At 39.3% G+C, this 27,984-nt stretch overlaps 4 protein-coding genes and 1 long non-coding RNA gene across 7 annotated transcripts; 4 read left to right on the forward strand and 1 right to left on the reverse strand.

The window, feature by feature from the left end:
- Positions 1 to 194: 194 nt before the first annotated feature.
- On the reverse strand, positions 195 to 22,773 carry LOC136241904 (leucine-rich repeat-containing protein 20-like). 3 transcript variants are annotated; one of them, XM_066033292.1, is made up of 3 exons: positions 22,755 to 22,773; positions 697 to 911; positions 195 to 639 (listed from the first exon to the last, which is right to left on the reverse strand). In XM_066033292.1, exons 2-3 carry the CDS (start codon positions 902 to 904, stop codon positions 347 to 349), a joined length of 501 nt encoding a protein of 166 aa, XP_065889364.1. In that variant the 5' UTR covers positions 905 to 911; positions 22,755 to 22,773; the 3' UTR covers positions 195 to 346. The 3 variants fall into 3 exon arrangements, with proteins under 3 accessions (XP_065889364.1, XP_065889361.1, XP_065889362.1); XM_066033289.1 differs by lacking the exon at positions 22,755 to 22,773 and adding an exon at positions 22,253 to 22,354; XM_066033290.1 differs by lacking the exon at positions 22,755 to 22,773 and adding an exon at positions 1,395 to 1,846.
- LOC136241900 (thrombospondin-type laminin G domain and EAR repeat-containing protein-like) lies at positions 3,161 to 5,442 on the forward strand. The gene is made up of 4 exons (XM_066033286.1): positions 3,161 to 3,347; positions 3,407 to 3,885; positions 4,006 to 4,195; positions 4,252 to 5,442. The coding sequence occupies exons 1-4, from the start codon at positions 3,266 to 3,268 to the stop codon at positions 5,382 to 5,384; spliced, it is 1,884 nt and encodes a 627-aa protein (XP_065889358.1). The 5' UTR covers positions 3,161 to 3,265; the 3' UTR covers positions 5,385 to 5,442.
- Positions 9,594 to 11,303, forward strand: LOC136241286 (uncharacterized). Its single transcript, XM_066032483.1, has 3 exons — positions 9,594 to 9,729; positions 10,241 to 10,500; positions 10,602 to 11,303. The coding sequence occupies exons 1-3, from the start codon at positions 9,594 to 9,596 to the stop codon at positions 11,301 to 11,303; spliced, it is 1,098 nt and encodes a 365-aa protein (XP_065888555.1).
- On the forward strand, positions 13,885 to 15,263 carry LOC136240850 (uncharacterized). The gene is made up of 2 exons (XR_010694007.1): positions 13,885 to 14,445; positions 14,960 to 15,263. It is a non-coding gene; the product is annotated as an uncharacterized lncRNA (long non-coding RNA).
- On the forward strand, positions 22,303 to 27,984 carry LOC136241902 (uncharacterized). The gene is made up of 6 exons (XM_066033287.1): positions 22,303 to 22,663; positions 22,787 to 23,228; positions 23,334 to 23,452; positions 23,515 to 23,606; positions 23,656 to 23,839; positions 27,790 to 27,984. Exons 1-6 carry the CDS (start codon positions 22,368 to 22,370, stop codon positions 27,872 to 27,874), a joined length of 1,218 nt encoding a protein of 405 aa, XP_065889359.1. The 5' UTR covers positions 22,303 to 22,367; the 3' UTR covers positions 27,875 to 27,984.

Raw genomic sequence — 27,984 nt, forward strand, 5'->3', positions numbered from 1 at the left:
TTGTTTTTCAAAGAAAACATTGCCTAGGTTACCAGTTTGAAGTAAACATCTGAAACCACTACCATACATGATACATATGCATTTTGGATTTTGCTGAGATGGGTCTTCAGGTTCTGGACAAAGAGTTGGTGGGTCACGTTTGGCCCCAACAATTCCAAGGGAACTTTTTTTTGTAAATTTTTTTTGCAAAGAAATAAACTGCTATGAGTGAATGTACCATCACACACCAGTGTACACATACACACATTGCATTGTATTCCAGTTCAGTGTCTAATAAAATTTTTCCTTCATGCTAAAAATAAAATTTTAATACACAGTTTAAAATAAATCAATAAACTCTTTAAAGTTATAAAACTATTTTTACTCTGACAATACTTTCAAGTATTACTTTACAATCATCATCCAGTGGGTTACCAGTCAGTATAATAGTTTGTAAGGCGGGGCCTTGAGACAGTTTACTTGTGTCCAAGTTGGTTACAAGGTTGTGTCCGAAATCTAGCGTTTCCATCAAAGGCATTGTTAGTAACACATCTGGTAACTGGGTGAACTGGTTTGAGCCAAGGTTTAGAGATACACAGTTGACCAACTGATTCAGACTGTCGGGTAACAAAGTCAACTTGTTATGGGATAAATCTAATGCTAAAAATGTAACAGAACAAGTTAACAACACACACTGAAAACAACCTCATCCTTTACATGTGATTGTAGAAAACTTGGTGCTCAATTTGTTAGGGAGTTTCTTGATACTGTTGTGGGATAAGTTGACCTCTTTTAGTTCAACATTCTTTAGGATAAAGAAGATAGCTTCTGGGATTGACATCAGCTCACAGTGACTCAGATCAAGTATCAGTGACTGTTTGGCTTCCTCACAACGTTGAGCAACTCTGCTTACTTCTTCAGCCATCTTAACTCTAGCAACAACAATTAGCAGCCTTAGTTACAGACATGAGCAATTAAGAAGATGCACACGCAGAATGGGATGTGTACATTTAAACTATTAACCACAACTTAAATACTATGACAATGTAGTAACCGCTACACGGTGCTATGACTACACAGCACTAATACAATAGACAGCAATTAAATAATCTTTATCCATTCCACCACATACCATGACCACATCTTGCACATACAAGGTTTAAGTGTTCTAAAGTGGCAATCACTTCTAATATTGAATTGTTTTGTGGAATAAGATATTGTGAAAAAGCCAGTAAAATACAAAACATCCTCAGGTAACATCGTGACCATGGTTAACAGTACAATGTAATACAGAAACAGACAACACGACTACTCTTAATCACATTCCAACTTGTAAGCGGAACAAACAAAGTCACAGAAATTCTAATGATCAAAGGCAACAAAGACACTTAATTCCGGAGACCTGTCAAACTTACTAGATGAGAACTCCACAAATAAACATACCAACATATCAAGGTAATCGGATTACTATTGATATTATGCAGTCATTGCAGCCACTGAGCAGTTTAATCACAAGTGTACACTTTATTACTACTTGATTGGATACCTTGATAGGCTTAAAATATTATTATTACGAGGATGATCGACTTCGTAAACAACTACCAACATATTTCATATGGGAACTATTTGCTTGAGGGGGAGAGCGTATGGATTCATCGAAAAGCATTTGTGGTCGTAATGCTCTTAGTTGGTATGCTTGGATGTCTACACAGATTTTCTGAAATATGTATTAGATAATCTTTGTGGTCACTTCTATATAAAATCACTATCAGTTTCATGTTCACATCACTGTCTCATTGTTTAGGGACATGGTTAGTACCACACGCATTATTGGTGTGCCAGTTAATTCTTCATATATAGCTAGCTCTGCGCTTGAGATAGTCTAGAGTTACCAATAATTTTTTAAAAGTAAGATTAACTATTGCACTGCTCCATTCCATCACAGAATCCAGATGTCCAGTATGGTCTAGTATAGATAAGTGATATTTGCAGAAAAAATAAATCCTCCTCCTTATCCACACAATATACCATATAGCCATATGTGGTCATACAAGCAGACAAGAAGCATGTGGAGAGTCAGAGGCGATGGACATGACTTGACAGAGGTGACCTCACCATCAACACAACTAGTTTACATATGTAGGAAGAGGTGAGCCAGAACAGGGATCACTTGTTACAATGATGTTCTAGTAGTAAGGTAATGTCTGAGGGGGTTAGTTTAATATGTATGGCTTGGGGCTTAGACTTGTTAGAATTTTGTTAACTGCTTTTAATTTGTGAAGGGTCCAGGATTTACAGTAAAAACTACAAGGAAAATTTACTACAGTATAACTACAGATTGTGATTACGCAATATATCACTATGGGTAATTCTTATGGTGGACGGAGAATGTTGACGAAATTCATCAAAGTGAAACTAGCCAACTGCATGGTAGACAAAAGCTTACACAAAACTCTTTAATATATAATTGACCACATTGTGAATATGTTATACTGACATTCTTGTGATGAAAGTGGTTAACAATAACCCACAACACTATATCCTCTTGGCATATGCCAGACAAGGAACTATGGTTAGCTCACTAAAATAACAACATTATTATCTAATATCTTAGCTGTAAAATGATTTTAATGTAGTCTGATGTGTCTGTACAGCACCTGGAGATTAAACATTTCACAAGAATTTTAAACTAAAAATCCCTCTCTGTCTACAGCATGATCAAAGCCAGGGTAGAACACTACGGATATGATTATAATTAAATACAGTGTGTGTGTGTGTGTGTGTGTGTGTGTGTGTGTGTGTGTGTGTGTGTGTGTGTGTGTGTGTGTGTGTGTGTACGTGTGTGTGAGTGTGTATGTTTGGTAGAGCATGTCAATATATACTCTGTACGGTATGTAACGTATATGGTATGGCACCGTTGGTTTGCAAAACATTCACAATACCATTAAAAAGATACATCAGTAATGGTTCATGTTTAACAAGGATGGCCTCCATACTAAGTTGAATACATTACACACATTGTTATGAATCACAAAAGTTTTGCGGTAGGGACTAGTTTATCAAACAAATGAAGCATAGTATTTCAGGCCTAGCTGCTAATACATGTGGAATATGATGGAGAACTCAGCTATTACAATCACTTATGTCACTGACACCTCACAACAGGAAGTAATGACTGCACTTGTAAGAATTCATCAGAAAGCTATAAAAAGGCAAACCGTGGCAGCCAAGTCTATTACTCATCTGTTTACTGAGCAGCAAAGAAACAGTGGAGAGAATTTCAAAGATGTTGAAGTTTCTGTTGATGATCTTAGCTAGTTCACTGCTAACACAAGCAGTACCAGTTCCAGCTACTACTAACTGCAGTGGTAAGAGTGAGGTAGTGAAATAGCTGTAGATGTTATTAATGTGTTGTTTGCTATTGTAGACTACTCTCACAAACTGGTTGATATTGTCAGTCACATTGGGGAGAATGGGGAAATCAACTTGGAGAGGCACAGCAATGTCAAGTTTCCTGCTAAAGAATTATTCCCATGTGGACTACCCAACGAATTTACCATAGCCATCAGTTACAATTCTACTGGGAAGAAGAGAAAGGACAGATGCTTGTTCTACCTTGATAACCCAGCCACAGACAGCCAAGCAGCTTTGGCTGTTTGCTTTGAGCCAGATGACAATAAACTAAGGGTGGAGTACCAGTCTCAAACTTTTCAGTTTGATGCTCCAGAGGAAATCTTTGATTCGATCAAGACTCACAAGATTGTCATCACAGCCACCCTCAACTCTGTTACTGTCACTATCGACTGTGCTACTACACAAACTCTACCACTAACTCGAACCAATACATCTCCTATCGGCAAAGAAGGCACATTTCACTTGGGAGGAATCACATCTCCAGTATTTGTGGTAAGACGAATAATAACTGTGTAGTAGTAGCTACAACTGTATAGATGCATGGAATCTAGAGCTAACTTAATCAGTAAAAAAATGTTCTCCATATTACAACTGAACTCTGCAATCTTCCAGGGTACCATTGATCAGTTGGAGATTACTCCCAGTAGTGACAACAGTTATTGTGGAGAAGTGAAGCCTCACTGTGACAACGCCACTGAGGGACTGTTGTGGTACAATCATACTAGCAACATCTTGTACAAGTGTGAGGAGAATGAGTGGACCAGAATAGGAGATGTGTTTCCAACTACTGAAGATAATCAATGTAAGATAATTGTGAAATAGTTTATAGGATGGTACATTACATCCTTTCCTTCACAGGTGCTAAGAAGCTGAACTATTTGGAGCTCTCACAAGACCTCGAATCATTTATCAAATCTTCCCATATTAAACAATTTGTCATTGAAGGAGTTGGCTCTTTCTTAGCACTAGCGATTTACCAGGATGATGGCAGTACACCCACAAACTCACTCCTCTACATAAAAGACAATGGCAAGTGGGTGTTCTACCAGTACTTTGAGACACACAATGCCCAAGCAATTGAATTCCTAATAGCCACACCATCTAATACTCCACTATTAGTTGTAGCTAACAAGGCTGGGACCACATCACCAGTGTACAAATGGGATTTTACTTCTAAACAGTTCACATTACACCAGAAGATTTCTACACAAAAGGCGAGAGATGTTGAATCCTTTGAGATCTCAGGAGTATCATACTTGGCAGTGGCCAATCATGCTAAAACCGTCAGTCTAAAGTTAGATTACAACATCAACAGTGTTATCTACAAATGGGATGGTAGCAACTTTGTGGAGTACCAGCAGATCCCTACTAAAGGAGCAATTGATTTTGAACATTTCAAGATCCAGCAATATGACCTGTTAGCTGTGGCTAATGTATTTGATGGACTAACAACCAGGGTGGACTCTACTATCTACTTCTTTGATTCTAACACTGAACTATTCCGTTCTTTGCAGAGTATTCCAACAATTGGAGCAACAGATTGGGAGTATTTTGAGGTCAACGGAGATCACTATTTGGTAGTGGCTAACACCATAGCATACACAAAGCAAACAACGGCCCCAACACAGTTGTCAGGGATATTAAACCCTACTAGCAACGCACCAGTTCATTCCACAATTTACAAGCTGGATACTGCACAAGTACAGTTTAAACCATACCAAGAGATCGAAACATTTAAAGCCAGTGACTGGGAGACATTCAAAGTTGGCTGTAATCATTATCTCATAGTTTCCAACTCTGGTCCAGACGACAATGACAAAATCACATCAGTGGTGTATCAATATCAGGGATTAGAACAGTTTGTCCCAGTACACTCCATTAAATTACATGGAGCAGCCTCCTGGGAACTATACAGCGATGGTGATGAACAATTCTTAGCTTGCGCTAGCAACTTGTCAGGAGAAACAAAAGTCATTAAACTAATGTCATAAATACGTTGATAATGTCTTTTTTTTTAATTCAGCAAATTAATTAACTAATGTACACTTATTTAGCAATACATCTAAATAAGTATCTATTATAGCAGTCATCTAATGAACTGTACAATTGAATGTCTTTTTACATGAAATCAATTTGATTACTAAAATAAGAAATAAGAAATTATAGTACTATTTACTATAACATGTACACATGCTGAGCCGTCACAAAACATTTAATCACTTAAGGATAGAATTATATAATTTTTGAAATTGGTTCATTCTTGACCCACTAAAAATGTTTCAAAATATTTTTGTTCAGACAGATGTCTGACACAATATTTATGGGCACACAGAAGTTTCACCATAGATTACCTATGGGAAAACCATAAAAGTGCACAGCTTTTTAATGCTGTTTTTCCAAACTTGTAATGGGGCCAAACTGGACACATCTGATCACCTTTATCTGGTTGGCTGATATTCTTGAGAGAAACAATCATGTTTCTTGTTTTCTCAGGGTTCTGCACATACTATATAGTCTTGTGGGATACAAAATATTGTGTATACTGATACACAATTGTTGCGCACTATACATAAGTCAGTATGAAGCCTGACAAATGTAACACTTATACACTACTGCTGAAGTCTCTAATGCAGCATTGTCTTAAACATCAGTAAACTTATAGTGCATAAGCACTGCATCACACAACAATCGATTTTATTGGTATACTACACATCATACCACTGCACTAGGATAGTATAACTTGCCAAGAAACTTTCATACAGCTGTTTGGTCTGCTATAGTTGGACAATCAAATACCGTTGTGAGGGGAATGTGAAACTTCTCAAAATACAATGATAACAAGATCAGTCCATAGAACTCCAAGCTAACCATGGTGACCACTGAAGTATTGTTTCATTAGTAGCAACATAACTGGATAATATGACATCATCATAGTGTGGAACTTCTACTGCTTCTATTGGTTTTGTAAGAAAGAAAACCTACATGTATGACTTTCCAAGTGGCTTGGAACAGTTTTTATAAGGCTTCAACAGTGTTATGTAAGCTACTGTATCACATCAGCAGTGAGGTAATCATTATTGTGGTTGACTACCAGTTCCTGTCATGTGCAAATGAATAAAATTATGCCACATTTTCACATATCATCACAGCATTTAACAAGATAGGCATGCTATTATTACAAGCCTTGTCAACTGCTTGCCGGCTATTCAAGCAGTAGTAATAAGCTGCATTTGTGAAGAAGCCGGTTTTCCTTCCCTGTGGCAATTAAAAAAAGAAGAAGCTGTTTCAAATGTTTGTGTGACATGGGTAAAATCAATGTGTGAAATAAAGACCTGATAAGAAAAGTAGCTCTGCACAATGGTACATAATAGTGTCTAACAGCAAATCCAGCCCCATCGAGTTAAGCAAGGAAGAGTTTGCTCAGAAGGGCTTAACTTGGATCTCACATGCATTCCTACTAAAGTGTTCCTGTTTGTTGTAAAATGCTCATAGATCTCTCTTAGTACTTATGATAATTTGCTTGTTTCAGGCTTTAACATGGTGAAGCCACACAGAAATTGTTTTGAGTCACCTTCAAATGGCTACTGTCCTTAGCTGGAATACACAGAAAAATCAACCTTGAGACTGCTAGATCACTGTTGGTAGGCTCTTGACTTTTGCAATGGTTACAAGTTTTCTTTTGTTAAGAAATAGAAGTGAAGAATGTCACACAGGTTCATACCATTAATACTGGTGGCTGCATATAATGACTCAAGTATTTAAAATAATATTCAACCTGTGTGGATGTGGTGTTTTAATAAGGTCAATATCATACTCATACCCTTTCAAATTATGTGATATCAGACATGATTAGGTAGTGATGTCAAATCTCATCATCACCTGATGTCACACTATTGTACCATTGTACAACAATTGTCATAGAGCAATCCTGAAATGTTGTAACATCACAAGATTGAACTTTAGAACTTAACCACTATGCATTCTATGCAATGTAAATAGTGGTATGACTCCTACAGTCATGTAGGATGTGATGATCACACTGCTGAGTATGATGATCATACTGGATGACTAAAGGAGTCACAATACTGTCAATTTATAGTGCATTGGGTACTGTATTAAAAATATACTGAGCCTACCAACAAAAAAATGTTATTGATTAGTGTTTAGTGATTCATCAAAACTTTGGTGAACATTTCATGTGCCGATATGGGATTATTCCAATTTCCAAATATTCACTGAAATTTCCTTTTCCATAAAAAATATATCAATCCTATGGTAGAAACTACTACAAAATGTCATCACAGTGACCATGTGATGTAAACACTAACTACAACAGTACACAATCATGAAACAAACAATGGCTTCATAGTTGAGTGATGTTAGTGGTTTCAATTCTTAGTATAAGTTGCACATGAATAGCTTACAAGTGTTATCCATGTTGAGGTTTCTCTTATGTTTTATTTCTATGAAGTGGTCAACAAGTTAGCTTTAAATGCATGTACAAGTACATCACAGATCATTTTGCAGAACTATGCAAGGATGACAGGTTTTATGCTGGGAAGTGTATAGTTCCACTTAATCTATAACTGCAGCATGAGGTATCCTTCCGTCATCAGGGTTAATGAACTGATCGGTACCTTCATCGTCCGGGTCTGACCAGAATGACCACCTTCAAAGTGTGTTTGATAAATTACTGGCTTGTAGTAAATCACTATTGATTTGCCCATTTATGTTCTGGTTTACAGATATGCCTTCACCAGGCATGGGGCCAAGTACATAAGTAAAGTACAAGTACTTCTGAATTTTCCAAGTACAAGTACAAGTACTCCAGCAGCAATCAAGAGAGTACTTAAGAAAAGTACAAGTACATTTTACTGTAGTAAAATATATATTGTATTCAGTGTATTGTAGTATGTAAGTGTGCCTAGGGGTATGGTACTTTCAGGTTATTGTCAACCATTCTCTCTCTTAAACCCTTAAAATAAATAGCAGCATTGCTTTTGTTTGCTGGAATGCTATGACATCATTAATCATGGCTGCACAATACATAGTAAGGTTGAGGAAGGCACTAAAATAATTGCAAGAAGTTGCTTCATACAATTCTGTCATACACCCATTGTGTACATACTACGTATAATGTTTGCAGAACTTACAAGTACTTTAAGTACTCAAGTACATACCAAATCCTGCATATGCTAATAAGGTTTAATTCTAACACACTTATATCATTAGTGGAGGTCCTCCTATCATAAAAGAGGCTGCAAAAGCATGGTTGTACCCTTGCTAGACATCATCAACTTGTATGCAGAACACAGAACAGGGACGTACACAGGAATTTTGAAAAGGGGCTTCCTCCAAAGCTAAGTGACTGTTATATTAGAGTAGTTTATATATATTGCCTGACTGCATTACTAGATTATCTTGATCTTTTCACCAAAATTATTGTTCAGAGCAATGCTACAAGTGTTTGTCCAATCCGGCAAGTGTTTGTCCAATCCGGCATTTTATATTGCTGTGACAGCATTTCGACTTTCGTCTCCATGCTCAAATCTATAGTTTGAGTCAAGTCATGACTGATACCGGTGAGAAGACGCAAGAAATGCTACTGAACGGACTGTTAAGGACGGTTACAGCTCTTCAACAAGAGGGTCGCCGACCTGAAGGCTGACAAGGGAGAACAAGATGGAGATTATCAATCCCAGAAGAGGACTTGTGATGGCAATGCCCTCAATGACCAGCCAATCGCTCGTGATGGTGAGCAGGACGACGGCTGTTCATAGGGGAGCAATAGCGACCTGGAACTGTATCCGGCTGGACCTTCTGATAGGCCAAAGAGGACGAAGCCTGCTTCGAAACTACCTTCAATTCCAAGATGGAATATGCTACCCGGAAGGCAAAGGCGGCCAAATATGGCCAGCCTGACTCAAGATGGACCAAATTTCACAGCTAGACCCGGTGGTGGAGGGTATACTCTCCTCAGAGGCCCTCAAGCAGGACAAGGTGGCCTATAGGTCACAGGAAATGTGGTTGGAGGCCGTTGGACCTCTAGCAGCCACCCTGGAAAGAGCTGCCTGACTCTCCCTGAGGTAATCCCAATGATCCAAGCCTATCTGTATCTAATGGGGGATGCCTCACAGCATCAGTCTTCCCTATGAAGACAAACTCTGCTGCAATACTTAAACCTCCAGTTGAAGAAACTGATGAATGAACAAGACTTTAAGGACACCCAACCCTACTTGTTTAGTGAAGATATTGGTCAGAAGGCCAAGAGTAAACTGGAGTCAGCAGCAGTCTTCTGGAAAGCTGTTTACCAACCAACTCCCAAGGGGAAGGCGGGTTTTCACAGAGGCTACCCTCACAAACAACCCCGGGGCTACGGGGGCAGCTGACAGAACAAAATACAGGAAGAGGCCAAACAGCACAGTGTCAGCAGAGCCAAAGAAATGACTAGTAACTGTTAACAGCATGTTAGTACCTTTAACAAAAATTTTAATAAATGTTGTCAACCCTCACATTAACACCACAGGGTTCACAGGCACACCACATAAAGGTGTTGATAGGGCAGATGGACTTGTATATAAGCAGTCCTGGCTTGGCTGGGAGACTTGCCCACTATGTTCCAAACTGCATAACACAAAACCGATGGGTTTTAAGCGCGATAACAGGGTACAAACTAGAGCTTGTCCAGCCCCCATACCAGCTGAGGACCAGCCAGGAGATCCAGTGCTTACAAGAGGAGCATGAGGAGATATCCCAGGAGGTCAGGGAACTACTTCAGGCCAAAGGAGGGCATACAATAGAAATCCAGCCCTCCCAACTCGGCTTTGTATCCCAATCTTCTTGGTAGAGAAGAAAGGGGGTGGACAGAGGCCAGTGATAAACCTCAAAGGCCTCAACAACTTTGTGAAGACAGAGCACTTCAAGATGGAGGGCCTCCGCATTCTCCCAGACCTAGTCCAGGCGATGGACTGGACGATGAAACTGGATCTGAAGGATGCATACCTTCAAATCCCAAAAAAGGAGCACCAATACCTCCTCCAATTCCGATGGGAACACAAGATCTACCAATTTGTGTGTCTCCCATTTGGACTGACATCAGCTCCCCAGGTATGCACAAAAATAATGAAACCAGTTGTGGGGATGCTACGGCAGATGGGAATTCGTCTGATTATACACCTAGACAATATCTTAATTATGCACTAATCCAGGGAACAGCTCATACTGCTCATTCCTGCAGTGTGCCAAATTTTCCAGGCCCTTGGCCTGATGGTCAACATGGAGACATCTCAGCTTGCTTCCCAACAGGAGATGGAGTTCCTGGGATTCCTAGTGAACTCAGTTTCTCTACATTTGGCCTTCCCTCCCGAAAAGATGAGGAAAATACAGCAGGATACTTGAGCCCTCATACACCAGCAGTTAGTCTCGATAAGAGACCTGGCCAGATATGTGGGAAGGTCTCAGCCTCAACAAGAGCCATCTGGCAAGTGCCCCTGCACTACAGGGCCGTACAAAATATGATAAATTCTGTGACTGGGGAAGACCAACCCCTGGTGAACAGGGTGTCCAGGTTCAATGTCAAACTCCAGCTCACCCTGGAAGCTGAGAGGGACCTGCAATGGTGGATATCCCTGGACAGGAGTTCCCTGATGGTGTCACCCCTTCTACCTTGCAGGCCAATCATGACCATCGAGTCTGATGCCTCCAACACAGGCTGGAGAGCATGCCAAGGGGAAACCCAGACAGGGGGACAGTGGTCAAAGGCAGAATTCCTGAACCACATCAGTCATCTGGAGCTCAATGCAGCATTCCTGGCAATTCAGTGTTTCGCGAAGAAGTCCAACATAGTCATAAAACTGAAGTTGGACAACATATGCAATGAAATTTATATCCCATCCAAAAACAGCTTATAGCTGTAAAAAAAGTGCGCGTCCAAGTAAAGCAGAGTTAACTGCGACAAAAAGTAATGATATCATAATGCGGCCATGTGCGAGGTGTGCAAGTTGTAATATTAGCTAATCAGATAATACAATGTTATTGTTAAAGTGTTAATGAGAACTATGTGATGCTGCTAGTTTTGAAGTGTGTGAGCATCTTCATAAATGCCACATAAATTTAATTCTCAATAAAGCAATGTGTATAGATTCTCTGATAGTAATAAATAGTTTGAGTTTGGCCACCTTTCCTTTGTTCGTAGCATTGCTGTATACAGGAAAGGCGGCCAAACTCAAACTATTTATTACTATCAGAGAATCTATACACATTGCTTTATTGAGAATTAAATTTATGTGGCATTTATGAAGATGCTCACACACTTCAAAACTAGCAGCATCACATAGTTCTCATTAACACTTTAACAATAACATTGTATTATCTGATTAGCTAATATTACAACTTGCACACCTCGCACATGGCCGCATTATGATATCATTACTTTTTGTCGCAGTTAACTCTGCTTTACTTGGACGCGCACTTTTTTTACAGCTATAAGCTGTTTTTGGATGGGATTTCAATACTTTTTGTTAGAATAAGCAATGCACTGTTGATAACAGTAGGTGAGTCAGTAGTTTCCATGGTTTTGACAGAAACCCCAGATTACAGTGACAGAATATTAAAATATAACTGTAATTTTAGTGGCCAGGGCCGCCCACATTGGGGGTAACTGGGGTATTTTTTTCCCCTACCACAGCCTGAAAGGGGCCACTTGAATACCTGTTTAAAGAAAGATCGATATACTCTAATAGAGCAGTCAGGATCTAGACCCTTCCTTGCCCCTGGGCCCCTCTTTAACTCTTTTCCCTGGGCCCTCTAATTTCTCTGGACGGCCCTGTTAGTGGCATGCAACTGCAGTCAACTAACACCCATTTTAACTAGTAAACCCTTAACAACACTTTGCCTTTCATCTTGTACTGCATTGAAACGATCAAGATACTCTATTAGAGCAGTCACAAAACAGCTGTAACACAGCCATAGGCTGCGGAAAGGGGGGGGGGGGCTTAGCCCCCCCTCAGAATGATATCACACCGAAATTATCTTTCTTGGAGTGGGGCTGAAAACCGTGATAAAGATCGAGATACTCTAATAGAGCAGTCACTCTAATAAAGTATTCAGTGTGTAGCGAGCTATGTAAGGATTTTTATGTAGTTTATCAGCTAGAAATGGTAGCTGGTGAGGTGGAAGCTCTTGTCAGTTGGTTGCGACCCTTTTTTTTTTTTTTTTTTTTTTGGTCTCACCTTACTAAACTATAGAAATAAGTCTGGGTCAGCCCAGCCCCCCTCATATCAACTACTTGCTCCACCGCTGAACACAGCAATCAATATTTAGCATAGTTACAACTTCTGCTTAGCATCGGATTGTATAGTTTAAATTACTAGCTACTTACAGACTTTACAATATAAAAATATGGCACTTGTAGAAATGTGACTGTTTTATTAGAGTATCTCGATCTACTTCAAGCATTGACTAATTCAAGTGAAGAAGCTACGCCCCTGCCAAGAGATCTTGTGAAATGAAATGAGAATAGTAAAGAAAAGGCAAGTATGTACAGAGACAATAGAGGGGCGCGTAATTATGTCCTGTTGTAAATAAACGCCTTTAAAATTTATATTACTACTAAATAAACGCGCCAGAATAGGCTTGTGTGGCTGTTGTCTCCCAGGTTGTCTCATTATTTGTCTTTTCGTGTTGAAGGGATTTAGTCGCAATTGGTGAGTTTAACTATACATGTATTTGTGTTGTAAAACTTAATTGTAAAAAGGCGATTAGCACATATCATGATAAACATGTATTTGTCACAGTAGAGTCTCTCACGAAGTCACGATTATTATGAGACATTGGACCAGGGTAAAAAATTTACTGCTATATTTAGAGGTTGTAGCGTTTGTATATCTTAGTATCTTAATAAATAATCCCCCATGATCACTAATCACTAATAGTACAGTGAAAACTGGTCATTATTCAGGCCGTAGGGACAAAATTTTCTAACCTTGCCTTTTAAAGAGGTGGCTGCATTATGCGGCCTTAAAAAAAGGTAAGAAGCATGCTGTTCTAACTGGCTATAGAGATGGATTTAGTGTATGACAGCGTATGAGACAGTGAGTGCTGGCAGCAAGGGGGCAGCCAATCTGTTAGAGCACCAAAAGCACTGCTTCAGACATAGGCAGTTGACTGTCAGCCCCAAGTGTAAAAAGTTTCACTGTTGGTCCTTATAAGCTCCTGATGAAGAAAGTGATGAAGTCATTATCCATAGGATATATTTTTCAGAGTATCCATTTCAGTTCTACAATATAGTAGCCAAGCATAAGATGAACATAACACAGCATTCCAGTAGTTTAGTGGTGACCACAACACTGCCTGAGTTAAACTGTGGTGAGATTTGAGACTACCAGAAGCCCTGGAATGTCTTCAACACATGAAATACCAAATATCTAATGCCTGGCTTTCATCCACAGTGGACCTGTCTTGGTGGCCACTTGTACAGAAGGGAAGCAGCTAGTTGCCACACCCCTTAATTATCAATTTGTAAAATCGTTAGCAAAATTGTGTGTGCGAGCAAGTGCGATGTGGCAGTGCCGTGTATATGGTTGCTGCCTAGCAGTGACACATCACGAGTATTGAAGTCACAATGCGTTACTGTATCATCCATCTAAATACAATCTCTGAATGTGTCATTTTGTGTAGAGAGCAATCTTTCACAAGAAGTGACCTGCAGGTTTCAGTGTATATTGTTAACCATTAATATTGTTCACAATATTGTGAACTATATGTACAGTGAAACCTCACTTAGTGGCCACCTCTTTAATAAGACCACCTCATTATATTGGCCACCTCTAGTAGGTCCCAAATATAGCTAAGCATTACTTATGACCTCATTAATAAGGCCACCTTGTTATTCAGGCCAAATTTTTTGGTCCCACAGCCTGCCATATTAATGAGGTTTCATTGTACTTATGTGAATTTTTATTTTTCGTAACTTTTCTTCAGGTTTACTGATGGGCACTATGAAGCATTGTTGACTGGTACGTGTATAATGTGGTGACTTGAAATGCTAAAACAGTACGTAGCGTGTCTTGTATGTACATGTAATGTGTTGTAATGTGTCCACACATCCACACATCTTAGAAATAAATGTAATTGTATTCTCTATAAATAGTCAGTTCCATTGTGCCACTGGGTCATAAGTTGGTTGAGTATGGATCATCCAGGGCACTTGAGTCACATTTTGTCCTGGCCAAGTGGATTTCATCCACTGACAGAATATACAGGATCAGATCACGTGTATAAATTACGGTGGAACTTGTTTATTGCCACCTTCACTCATTCAGCAGGTAACAGTGTATAAATTCTCAATTGGAATTGGCTTTTCAAGAGTGGTTGTCTTTCTATACTAGTGGCCATTAAGATAGGTTGTACTGATAGAGTGTACATACTAGAGATGCAACAATATCCTCCACTTAGTGTCGTTTGATAGTGATGCAATGGAGACTATGTATTATTGCATTTAAATACTATACTATTATATTGCAACTCTAGCACGTATTTATAACAGGAATGTTTGTTAACCGTTTAGACATACTGGAGCCACACCCACTCATCTGGATTCTACAAATGGAGTCATACCAACTTGTTGTCATCATACTCACTCGTTACTCCCATTGTGTTTGGATGAATATACATGCCGTCATGTGAGACTTGCTACCATGGCGGGCCACTGGAAAACATTTGCATAGCAGTTATATTACAGTCATTATTGTACAATTCTTACATTATTGTTGTGAAAAGTGTTTGGTATTCATGTGTCTCCTCTGTATGTTGTAATTACATGTGTAATTTTGTGTGGGGGTGCTATAAAATGCAATAATGCATGGTGACAATTGTATTAGGCGATTTTGCACACTTCCTTTTAAGCTAGCTACATGTGCTAATTACTCACAGCTTGTGTCAACAACTGGTAACCGCAGTTGTACTCTTGTGTCATTCTTTAAGCCGCGCCCTTAGAGGACAAATTATGTGGGGGCGACTAATTTCAAAACGAAGGATGGTATGCAGCACCATAGATTAGCTATATCTATGGACTATAATCTATGGCAGCACACTTCTTGGTGGCTATATGTACTGATTAACTACATAGAGCGCCAGTTCATCAATACCCAGAGACCGCAGTTGTGCTCTGCGTCATTCTTTAAATTCCGAGTAAAATTCTTAGAGAGCAAATGACGTGGGGGCGACTAAATTCAAATTTCAAACTAGCCATTCTCGAAAACAAATGTTTCAATCTGAACGAAACTTTCAGAACAGTTTAAAGACACATTGCCCTACATGCCAAGCGAGTATTGCGGAAAACAACAATCTGGGATTTGTATTTGGCCTCTAGGTCGACTGAGGACGACTGAAACTTCGTTTGGTGCTGAAATCACGACTGTAGGGTAATCATGTATGGTGAAATCGATGATGTGAATCTTGAGGTGATTGAGTGAATACTGAAGCGATAACAGGGCGATCAATGTTCGGAATGCACAAAGGAACGCAAGGCATACACCTGCGGTTGCGTCTAACCGCATGCGATAAAAAAAAAAAAAAAAAAAATGAAACGTCCCCTTTCATGTCGGCAATCTCGATCACGAAACAATCGGCATGGATTTGCTTCACTGCTTGTGTGGTAGTTACTAGTGACACGATGAGTTCAACTCCAGAGTTTCAGAGGGATAGCGTAAGTGACGGGTGGATTACAGGAAGGCCAAATTTGAGAACGTTCGTTCTTGTAAAATCCTCACGTAGTGGTCGCGTCATTTATTGTCTGCGGCGCGCGTTTCTGCTTTACTGGCCGCGCGACTCACTACCGTGAGTCTTGATCTAGTGGCAGAACACCCAGTATGGCAAAAATCTACCCATTATGCTAGCATTATGTTTCATGCTTCAAAGCACCTATTGTGAGCATCTGCTTACGTAAACGATCATCACCCATCTTTGCCACATGACCCAACCAGCACAGATGATGCTGCACCAGTAACACTCCAACCCCATCAGTCATTCCAAATTCCACAGCCAACTACTCAGAAGAGATGCCCTCCCTCCACTGTTGATACCGAGAAACCCCTAACATCCCCCTTACACAACGGTTGTGAAACACCTCAATTCTTCTTGTCTGATCTGCCTTCACAGCCCAAGTTTCACTTCCATATAACAAAGTGGCCACCAAAGTAGAAAGATACACACACTTACGAACACTAATTGACAATGACTTGTTGGCAAGGATCGACTGTTGGAGACATCCAAACATCCAGCTAACCACCCAGACAATTCAGCATGCTGGTTATGCTCCCATCAGATCAGGACTTCATAATGAGTCAGGGAGTTCCAGAACTGATTGCATGGCCCATCTCAGGGAATCCTTTGAATCATGAGGAATCTCTTCACAAGCTTCAGACCTCCTCATGTCCTCCTGGAGGTCAAAAATGCAATCAAACTACAACCCATTATTCGCCAAATGGACAGAATGGTATCATCAATGGGATAGGGACCCCTTTGTTGGACCTGTAGAGGACATTATCAATTTTCTAGCCAACTTGTTTGAGAAGGGATACCAATACCGTTCCCTCAATGCCTATCAATCAGCAATTTCATCTGTACATGCTGAGGTGGATGGTCAACCAGTGGGGCAGCACCCCCTGATTACAAGATTACTCAAGGGAGCATTTAATGAGAGACCTCCCCTACCCAGATATTCTACTTTCTGGGATATTGGAGTGGTATTAAGGTACCTGAAACTATTGGGTACTAATGAGGCACTTACGCTTTGCTCACTTGCTCTCAAAGCAACAATACTTCTGGCCCTGACTAGGTCTTCAAGGTCAGTAGGCTTAAGGAAGTTAGATATCAGAAGCCAGTCCCTCACTGCTGAGGGCATGCTCTTTGAACCCCAGCACTTGTTGAAACAAAGTAGACCATCCAAACCTCTAGCAGATTTCTTTTATCCTAGGTTTCCAGACGAACCACTCATTTGCCTAGTTGTCACAATTCAGGCATATGAGAAGAGGACTCAAGAATTTTGTGTCCCTGCATCAAACAAAGACACGAGGAAAACAGCTCTCCTTCTTTCCTGGGTTGGAAAGCATGACCCAGTTTCCAGCAGTACAATTGCTAGATGGCTGAATGCTTGTTTATAAGAAGCTGGTATAGATACGGGAATACTCAAGGCCCATTCAGTGAGAGGAGCAGTAGCTTCCAAGGCAGCTTGTTCTGGGGTGACAATCTCAGACATCCTACAGGCAGCAGATAGGTTCTCCGAGAGTACCTTCCGGAAGTTCTACCACTGACTACCAGCCAATGACGAGAGCCAGTCCACATACGGACAAGCTATTCTGTCATCAGAGGGGGCTTCAAACTTACATATTGATGGAGCCTCCGAAATTTAATTTCCGAATGGCTCAGGGCACATAATGCCTGCATGCTATTAGGAATTACATGAGGAAGGTGAAGTTGAAATAACAATATGTCCCCCTCTATGTACCCTCCCTAAATATATCTGTGCATAGATTTACTGTTTATTCTTTTCCAGCACACATGCACCACTTTTAGGGTGAATAGTTAAGAGTTTGGATCAACCATGCCTAGACCGATAACTACAAAGAGCTGGATTGGACAAACACGTGGCAGTTTATATACTCTGGATTCCGGAAATGACTTAATTTTAATTATTTTGTCATGTGAACACTTTGAATTGCTGTAATAGTGTGTAATTATGCTCATTACATATTGATATTCAACTTCACCTCCCTCATGTAACTAGACAGATGCAAACAGCATCGTGGGGCGAGCCTGATGACTTTGAAGTATTAATGGCAGTGCAAACTACTATAGACCTTACGAGTTGTATGAATAGTTCATATTGCTCATGGATTTTACCTGTATCAGTACAAGCTTAATGCTTTTATTGATAAATCAACTGTAGGATCTAAGGAGATCTAAAAGAAACCATAATAAGCTATTTGGGAATTCAGGAAGTTGGACATTCTTTAGCTATTACACTTAGTTTGTTATAGTATAGCTAGTTGCATGTAGATTTTTTGGTACTCGGTACAAATAAGAATGAAATAACTTGGTAGAAATCAATGTGTTAATTAGCTATAAAGGTGAAATAAATATGATAATTACAATTATAACAATGTAGTTCTCTGGATCATCCCGATTGCTGACATTGTCATCCAGGTCTTCATCATAATCCAAGACATCCAATGTGTCTGCATCATCTGTGAACGCCGATTGCCAGTGTCTAGTACTGCTCCTTAGCTGGTGTTCATTACGTCAAAAGAGCCATGGCGAGGCTTCACCCATGCTTGCCATGATAAATAGTCGCCAGAAAACATGCACCAGGTAGTTGATGACACAAGCAACCTGACCACTTACAGCAAGTTCGGGTGATACTGGGCCTGGATCCATGTTGTTGTCCCCAGAATACAATTTTGGCAAATGTTTATCCGTTGTGCATCTTTTACAAACGTTCATAGCATTAACGGATATGGAAGGGAAACGTTCCATACAGACTACACAGCATGAAAATTCTAAATTGAGTAGGCCCTCGTGAAACTCACACATCTTTCTTATGACGGCAGGATCATTAAATGATGGAATTTCCCGATTAAATTGCGTAGGGATTTGTGGGGAGGGCAGTGCATTTCTAGTTCTTTCAATTCTCCTCTGCTCCGCTGTCATCCCTGCTCTTTGCCGTCTCATATACTCCCTGTCTCTACACCTTCTTCTTTCCACATCTTCAGGGGTTTCTCTATCTCTTCTGCGCCTGTACTGTTCTCTCCTGCGTCGAAGGCGTTCATCTGCATCCATTGCACGTGGCTGGGCAGTAACGAGGGCAGTAATCTACGCCGGTAAATGCCGTGATATGGTCCATTACACATCGCCAAATATGGGAAAGCAGTAATCTAGGCCGGTAAATCCCGTGATATGGTCCATTACACATCGCCAAATATGGGAAAGCATTAATCTAGGCCGGTAAATCCCGTGATATGGTCCATTACACATTGCCAAATATGGGAAAGCATTAATCTAGGCCGGTAAGTCCCGTTATATGGTCCATTACACACCGCCAAATATGGGAAAGCAGTAATCTACGCCGGTAATTCTCGTGATGTGGTCCATTACACATCGCCAAATATGGGAAGGCAGTAATCTACGCCGTTGATTTATCTGAATCATTACGCTGGAGTAAGTGTAAGGTATCCGCTTTATATCGTAATTTATTGTCATATTACGGGTCCATTACACATTGACTTTGTTTCTTATCGTAATTTTTTGTAAACGGGTCCATTACACCGTTGACTCGCTAGTGTGGGGCTCGCTCAGGCTCGCCCCAATTAATAATAGCATGCAGGCATTACATGCCCCAAGCCATTTGGAAATTAGGGATCATAAAAAGTAGCGAAGCAAGCCTGAGGAGGTCACCTACATCTGAAGATATACTACTGGATATTTAATCCCTTACTTAGTCATGGGTAGACTGAATTAGGTTCATTAGTATTATCTTTCAAGTATAGGTGACATTCCTTGTTTTACTACTTTTTTCTATGATCCCTAATTTATTTGTTTATTTTTTGTAACATGATTATTACTGATGAACACTCATGTACCACATCAACAGAATGAATGTTGCCAGACTTATTGTTTTAGTCTGAACGTGTGTCCCAACGATCAATTATCAAAAGTACAAAGTGACCATTACGCTTCATTTTCAGCTATGCTCAGCCTGTTACACAGAGTTATAAATGAAGAAAAGTATAAGAAAGAAATGCCTCTGCAATCAATCCAATCACTACAGAAAATTATGGACCAAACGTATAGGGAAGCCATTGTGCACTACTGCCAATTGACGCCTTAATCCATTAGCAAAGAGTAACGGGACACAAAGAGGAAGTTAAGTCCATGATGTGTGCACTGTACATACCGTGGTTTGCTGAAAGGGCTGAAACAACATCAAACAGTGCACCAACCATTATCGAGTCATGCTTGTCTGAAGGCATTATTAAGTCAGTCAGTCAGTCAGTCAGTCAGTCAGTCAGTCAGTCAGTCAGTCAGTCAGTCAGTCAGTCAGTCAGTCAGTCAGTCAGTCAGTCAGTCAGTCAGTCAGTCAGTCAGTCAGTCAGTCAGTCAAGCAGTCTAAATAAAAGAAAATTTAAAAATTCATAGTAACTTATTGGAAGTGTTTCAGGTTATATTGATATATTGATGGCACTTTTGGGCTTAGTTATGTAGGTATTGTGAAGCTAGTTTCTGGCCAATATATACATATGTATATTGCGGGAAAGTACAAACCTCATGATCTCTAATTCTTGCTAATACACAATTACTGTATGATCTATGATGTTGTTAACCACATACACATTGAATCATAACAAATATAGGGTTGTGGTTTCAGTCCAATAAATTATTTTACCCAATGAGGTTGATTTAAATGATTGAGATTGAATTACCTATATTGATAATATTTTACCTTAGTAGGTGCTACAGGTTAGAGAGCCACTTTCACACCTCACTTCAAAGGAAAAAAGAAATACCATCTCTACCACAAGGATTACAACTCAGGTTTGAATACAACGCTTCAAAAAAAGTGGGAACAGTTATCCTACTAACAGTGACACAATAATATTGCTAAGTCGCCACTTAGTCATACACCCTTGTGGTGCTTGTCACAGTTGTGATAGCAACTCTCCGTCTATTGTCACAAACGTATACCACAATGTAGTTTTACTACTTGCCATTGTATAATATTCAGGTGAGAGTTAGACAACACTAAACTTGAAAAAGACTTTGTATATATTTGTCTTGTTTTCATTACACACTGGAATGTTTACACTTCTCCACAATGTCCTTAAGTATTATACTAGAACTTATATTTTAAAATCATCTCTTGGAGGTGACAATTAATAATAGCCTGAAGTTATCACTCTTAGCATGTGAACCATACAGCATCTAGGTTAATCATAATTTCTCAGTTAGTGCATCTTTGTAGAGAAGAAAACCACATTTACGCTACTATGTTTTGAGCATATTTTCTTAGAAAATCAAAGTTACGTGTTTCGCCACCATGCACAAATACATAACACATAGACCAACAACAATATCAAGGGAATCTCATATATACACTCCGACTCTGATGTCAGAGGAAGTTTACTGTTGATAAACCAGAGGTGAAGCCGAGGTGTATGTCAACAGACAATGGCTCCACAAATAAACAGTCAGCTTCATTACCAATATACATGAATGTTTTCTGTGGATAAGAACTCTTACAAGCACTCCATGGTAACCAGGTAGATCAATAATAAATGATACATGTGCTTAATTAACTATTACACTTTTTGTAATATTTACAGAAACTTGAGAACATGGTTAACTACTAGTGATGACTACTAGCTCAGAGTCACTTCTTTATTATGAACAAGTATTTATCATGGGCTCTTGCTACTAGGTATAATATAGAACATCTTCAGCTGATACGCAGAATAAAAGAGTTGTAAAACGTTTACTTTGCTACCAACATCAAAGTTATTTTTTGTAAGCATCATTGCATTCTATGATCACATTACTATTAATAGCAGAATTCTTATTTCAATTAGTGCCCAATATGGTTTGCAAACATTTGTTAGCTACAAATTTTGATGTGTAAAATTATTAAGTGGTTTAAACACCGGATACCACTCCTACTGGCCACACCCAAAGCATCCACCTTTTTGACCCGCCACAAACTGATTTGGCGGTTTAATGGACACGCCCACTTTATACTACGGCGCACCTTTACAACACCATTCGCATCCTATCATTACCGTTTGAAGGATTATTAACATGTTACACTCACATTTACACCATTCGCTATTGTTTGTAGGCTGGTAGCGTGTCGTAGACTCCACCGCTTGTCTCACGTGCGCAAGGATCAAAACAATCAAAATGGCTACGTAAGCGAGTGTGTTGTTATGGATGGTTTGAATTCGCCTTTCTCCGCCTGTCTCTCGTCCATTCATGGCAAGAGTAAGAAGAAGGGACTACGGAAGAGTAGTTCAGCAGAAAGTTTAACGGAAAGTTTATCATTAAAACGAGACAATGACCAGAACTCTGTGTTGTTAATGAGCAACTCGCAATGGTTAGCGTTTATCGAGTCTGTGCCGTTTTCGCTGGTGCCTCGCTCCAGGAGTATGTCAGATAGCAGTCTACAAAAACTAGGAGCTGGTTCTACCGCAGAAAATAAAGACGAACAAGGCTCATCACAAAAGTAAGATTTAAATCTTGTAGTACACGCACACACTGCAACAACACAATGTTTGTCTGGTATCCATTAACGGTTTACAGCTAGTTATTATCACCTTTCATGTTTGGTATTGTTATTTATTGACAGCAATCCCTCTACAATGGCTCAGCCCAGTGCTACTCGTGGTCTACACCAAGATGCCATACTGGAAGAGCTCAACGATTGTGATAGAAACCTTGGACCCATTGCATCACCAGTTTCATCATCTGCTTACTTTACGTCATCCTCAAGAAATTCATCAACTGTTTCTTTACCCTATACTCATTCACGTAACTCGAGCACAACTAGCTCAGGGTATGGTGTTTTGAGAGAGGAAGATTTGAGTTTCATGACTGAACTGCCTTGCACTACACAACCTGTAAATTGCTCAGCTGCTGAGACAATGCCACACGACACTTTAACATCAAACAGTAATCGTAACTCACTGGAAATCACCATGTGTGACCCAACTGTGGTAGCAATGTCAGCCATTAGTACTACCACTGGAACATTAACTCCTGCACAACAGAAGAAACTAACTCCTGTCAATGTGTGTGTAGTGTAGTGTGTATAGTGTAGTGTAGTTGTGTATGTTAGTTTGTGTATGTTAGTTGTGTAAGTTATGTAGTGTGTGTTTATTGCTTATTCTTTCTAGGCTAGTGGTAGTCATTCTAAAGACACTTCAGGTTTGTCTTTAGTGACAATGAAAAGCAGTGAATGGATTAAGAAACAGATGGATATATTCAAGGATTCCATGGTACAGGTTAAAGTTAGGTGAGTAAGCAAGCACTTCATTTACACATCATTGATGTTATTAAATACTGTCCATTTGGCAGTTCAAAAAATAAACACGTGGTCCATTTTAATGTCAAATGTGGTGACATTATTGTGTGGAAATTTGCCACAAAGAAGAGAGACATTGGATTCGGTGGGTAGTGGTAGTTGAAACAGCAGTTTTTATCAAGTTGTATTTGTAGGTGTATTATTTGAGGCTACAGCTGTGGAGATAGAGCAATCTCAACCACCAAATGAACAGACTGATAAAATGATTCCAATATTACCAATACTACGAGTGCCTGCTAACACTCATCCTATTCAGGGATCTCATGTGGCTGTTGCTGACGGCCTCTATGTTATTGCTTGGGATAACTCTTATTCCAGGTCTGTATGTTGTTGTGAAGAGTGTTAGTAATTGAGCTAATGTTTGATGTCACTATGGTAGCATTGCTAGCAGGTGTGTACCCATTCACTACCAGAGTGGACTACTGGACTAAACCTTTAGTTTGTTTTTTCTTGTATGGCCACAGAAACAAAGTTAGCGCAATTCACCATGATATATAAAACTGGACATTATTCATAAACCACAGTGTAGTTCATCATCAAAGATGTGTTAGCATTTACACAAGCTCCGTGCTGTGTATTTTTCCATCTTCTCCAGTAGTCTTGGCACACATTGCCTGACCTTGGCATAAAGTTAGCAAAGAAATGATTGCCTAGTCTGTAACAGCCTGCAGTTTCATTTGCCAGTTGTTCAGTTTATATTGCAATGAGTGAGCACTAGCAATGCTGCAGCTTTACTTCCTGTGGATAGTGTGTACATTGGAAAGCATTTCTCTAGCTGACTGTTAACAATTAAGAGTTCAAAATAGTAATGACAAACTCTTGCTGCTAACTAGACTGCTAAAACCAGACTACAGTTAGCTATATGTGCTCTGATAGGGAAGACGAGAAATTGAATGCTTTGAGTGTGTGGTAAAATAAGTGATGGTCGTGTAGCTAATCACTTTTGGTGGTTGAAAAAGTGTTTGGGCAAAGTTTATGCGAGTCCAGCAATCCAGTCCATTGAATGGGTACATGCTTGTTAGCAGCTGTTTCTTTGGGGTCAACTGTTTTTCTGTTCCTCTTATAGTAATATTGACACTCAGACCTTTTAGTGCTATAAACTTTGCCCCTTATGTGTGTCCTGATTTTCCAGGTCAGTTTATGTACTAAGGGATACTTTGGAACCTTAACTAAGTGTCTGGATTATGTAGGTATCCTCCACATTAGTATGAACATTCTGGTATTATTTATTTATCATCTAGTTTGTCTCAAAAAGACAGGGTTATCCTGTGTTGAGGAATACTTTGGGACCTCAAAAGTGTAGGGGTGTCCTCAAGTGTAGTTCCAGTATACTCCCACCATGTGTGTAGGTAGCAGGTTTTGAACATTGTATATGTGTTGAAGGGTTGTAAAGTGTGGAGTGTGATTAGAGTGCTATTATACTGCCAGCACATTTACTTGCTTAAACAAATTTGACTCTTACTAGCTCAATTTTTGGACAATGTGCATAGCAAATGTAAGTGCACTGGAACCTAATAGTGGACACTTGAAGACACACTTAGTTAACATTCAAAAGTATGCCTGACCTGGAAAATCAGGACACCTTGATAATCAGGATATTACTATTGGTTGGTCCCAATGTGGCCATATTACACAGGGCCCAGTGTATCAGGTTTGTCAGTTCAACTGTGCCTTCTTGATTGTTCTGGTCCCAAGTGTGAAAGGTAATACATTGTATGGTATGGTTTCTTTTCCAGTGCGTATCCTAGCAATGTTAGCTGATATATTCTAAACAGTCAACAAAAGATAAAACTACCCTGTGTGTAATTAATGTTCTTTTTGAAATGCTGCTTCTCTCTAATCTAGGCTATTAGTTACTACCGTTAAATATTCACTCCCATGCACTGCCTTTAAGGTCTACTGAAATGGTAAAATACACTTTGGCCATTATCAATCCTTGTGGATAGGTTGGTTCATGTAATTTAATCAGATTTTGTTTTGTTTAGTAGATATAATACATTTTAGTGTATTGTGGTAAGTCAACTATATTATGTCATAACGCATCAGACAGAAACTTCAGTACATATGAGGTGGCATTACAGTGACAGAACTGTCTATGTACAGCTAGATTCGATTTAGATTCATGTCATAACTACTGTAACACCTTAAAATATGGTAAGAACTTGTACTGCAACCAGTTACAGGCCTACGAGTGAATTTACACTGGTCTTGTGGTGAAGAACGCTTGTTAGAGAGGGACTGTAAATCAACAGTACAGTGGTCAAAGTACTAAGTTTATTTCTTGGATGTTTTGAAGATGTTTAAGGGTCCAATACAGCGGATGGAGGTAGAGAAATGTGAGGAAAAACGATTGGATGGCGCCACTGGCAAGATAGGGACGAGATATTATCCTTACCAGGTGGAGAGGCAACTCAGGAAAGTGTAACATAGATACCATTTTTTGTTTCATGCTACTGCTAACCCAGCTTTGTAAACAAACTGAACTAATTTTACTTCAGTGAAGCATAATGAAGCCAGTGAGCTTCGATAGTGTAAAGCACTACAGGCTGAGCTACAGGCAACTACAGAACAACTGCGCTATTGTTTTCCAGCAGAACGTTCAAGTAATCTTGGAACACCATGAAGTTGAAAAGGAAAGCTTGATATTGCCACCTGCACATTAAACTTTCACTGTTTATTTACCTTTTACCATTGTAAAGTGTGTAATAATACTTCCGGTTCTTTGTCTTGACTTTGTGGCTTAATATCTTAGTATAACAACACAATTGAATTATTAAAAGGTGTTTTTGTGCATTGTATGATACAAACAATCTATTTATTCAATAAAAAATGGTAAGTGAATTTTCCATTTCAGTGGACCTTTAAGTGATTTTTGTCCGAATCGCTAGCAATACCTAACAACTGACTTAGAATAAATACTTCATTGAAGCCATTTCTATAGTAAATTACAATCTGGATTGCAGAATTGTACCTTAGGTATTAAAAATATAATCATTGTTTGTATTGACGGTGCTGTGTTTAGGTAAAATAATTGTCATTAAAGCACTTGGGTGGGTGAAGATCAAACAAATAAGTGTGCTATTATTTCCATACAGCACTGTTGATCACATGCGTAACATTTCCAATCACCAGAAGTAGCCAAAACGATGCTATCTGTTTTATGACCAAACTTGTATACTATATAGACACTTACCGATTGTCTGATGGCTAAAAACCAATGCGGTTTAAGTCTACAAAATGAATGCTCTAAACAAAGACAACCAGAAAGCACTTTAAACCAGTTAAAGCACCGCCATGCTTGTGCAATATGGGAGAAATAGCACTCTGGTGTGGTCTCAAGCCAAATACCGCACTCAGCTTTGCCTCGTGCTGTATTAGTCTCTCACCCACACCCTTGTGCTATCTTTCCCATATTGCACTTGTCCCTATTAGACTGAAAGTTTAAAGCTTAGAAATGCTTTCTTATAAGTTACTTTAGTTTGTGCTTGATACATTAATTGAATGCTTGTAATCTGGAATACCTTTCAGCCAAACACAAACTGATGTGGTATTTCTAAAAACCAGGCACATTCATTTTGTAATTGATTAATTATTTTGTAATTCTCTAATTATGTGCACTTCTAAGGAATATTCAAACAAGCTGCTTTAAACAAAAGTATCTTCTTAGCTGTTTTATAGTTTGTCTATTGTGAAATTCTCTCTACCAAGTCTCAAGGCTGCTACATTCATAGGTAAGAACAGCACGTCCCTTCTAGTTGAAAAGATATGCTTTTTCTAGTAGCATATGAGGCCTACTATGATGTTGTTAAATGCCGGAGAAGCCTAATGAAAAGCTGCTCATGAAGTTTGTAGAGAGTTGCTAGATGGTTCCTATTTTAAACTGGGAAATGAAATCACCTTCGAGTTGAAGCAGAAGTTTAGTACAGGCTTTACTCAGCCTTTATGCATTTGATACATGCGCTCAACATGCATGCAGTACATGTATGCATACACAGACAGCTTTTATGAAAATGATTTCAGTATTCATGTATGCTGTGGCAGGCTGTAGGCATGCACACCTGTTTTACGCAATGTCAACTCGTAAACAACCAACTTGGGAATGTGTCATTGTGTGCCCAATTAAGGTGAGGGGGTATCCATGAATTTTTGAGTAATATCCTAAAATGGACAAATTATGAACACTGTATGCTAGTAGTGAAACTATTGGTCTTTTTTTGTCTAAACACTTGTGAAATGGGATAAATATGAATATGTATTTCTTCTTGCAGGATATTTGCTAAAGATCTGTTTTATTGCATATACACTGAGCCGGCTGACAGTACTACTTCACAATTCAACAATGTTTGTCAATGAACTACTATAAATACTGGACAACCTGTATACTGTACATAATTATACATATTGTGTTTGGAACGCATGACATGCTTTTATCATTTGTTTATATGTTCTAATTGTTCTCTCAA

Source organism: Dysidea avara, chromosome 12 (assembly GCF_963678975.1).
Source record: "Dysidea avara chromosome 12, odDysAvar1.4, whole genome shotgun sequence".
Lineage (NCBI taxonomy): Eukaryota > Metazoa > Porifera > Demospongiae > Dictyoceratida > Dysideidae > Dysidea > Dysidea avara.

Coding starts and splice junctions, on each gene's coding strand:
- LOC136241904 (XM_066033292.1), bottom strand. CDS start 904: ATGGCTGAAGAAGTAAGCAGAGTTGCTCAACGTTGTGAGGAAGCCAAA. Junction 640..696: donor CAAGTTTTCTACAATCACAT/GTAAAGGATGAG, acceptor TTACATTTTTAG/CATTAGATTTATCCCATAAC.
- LOC136241900 (XM_066033286.1), top strand. CDS start 3,266: ATGTTGAAGTTTCTGTTGATGATCTTAGCTAGTTCACTGCTAACACAA. Junction 3,348..3,406: donor AGCTACTACTAACTGCAGTG/GTAAGAGTGAGG, acceptor TTGCTATTGTAG/ACTACTCTCACAAACTGGTT. Junction 3,886..4,005: donor TCACATCTCCAGTATTTGTG/GTAAGACGAATA, acceptor GCAATCTTCCAG/GGTACCATTGATCAGTTGGA.
- LOC136241286 (XM_066032483.1), top strand. CDS start 9,594: ATGAATGAACAAGACTTTAAGGACACCCAACCCTACTTGTTTAGTGAA. Junction 9,730..10,240: donor AACTCCCAAGGGGAAGGCGG/GTTTTCACAGAG, acceptor TCTTCTTGGTAG/AGAAGAAAGGGGGTGGACAG. Junction 10,501..10,601: donor GACTGACATCAGCTCCCCAG/GTATGCACAAAA, acceptor GCACTAATCCAG/GGAACAGCTCATACTGCTCA.
- LOC136241902 (XM_066033287.1), top strand. CDS start 22,368: ATGGATGGTTTGAATTCGCCTTTCTCCGCCTGTCTCTCGTCCATTCAT. Junction 22,664..22,786: donor GAACAAGGCTCATCACAAAA/GTAAGATTTAAA, acceptor ATTTATTGACAG/CAATCCCTCTACAATGGCTC. Junction 23,453..23,514: donor ATGGTACAGGTTAAAGTTAG/GTGAGTAAGCAA, acceptor TCCATTTGGCAG/TTCAAAAAATAAACACGTGG.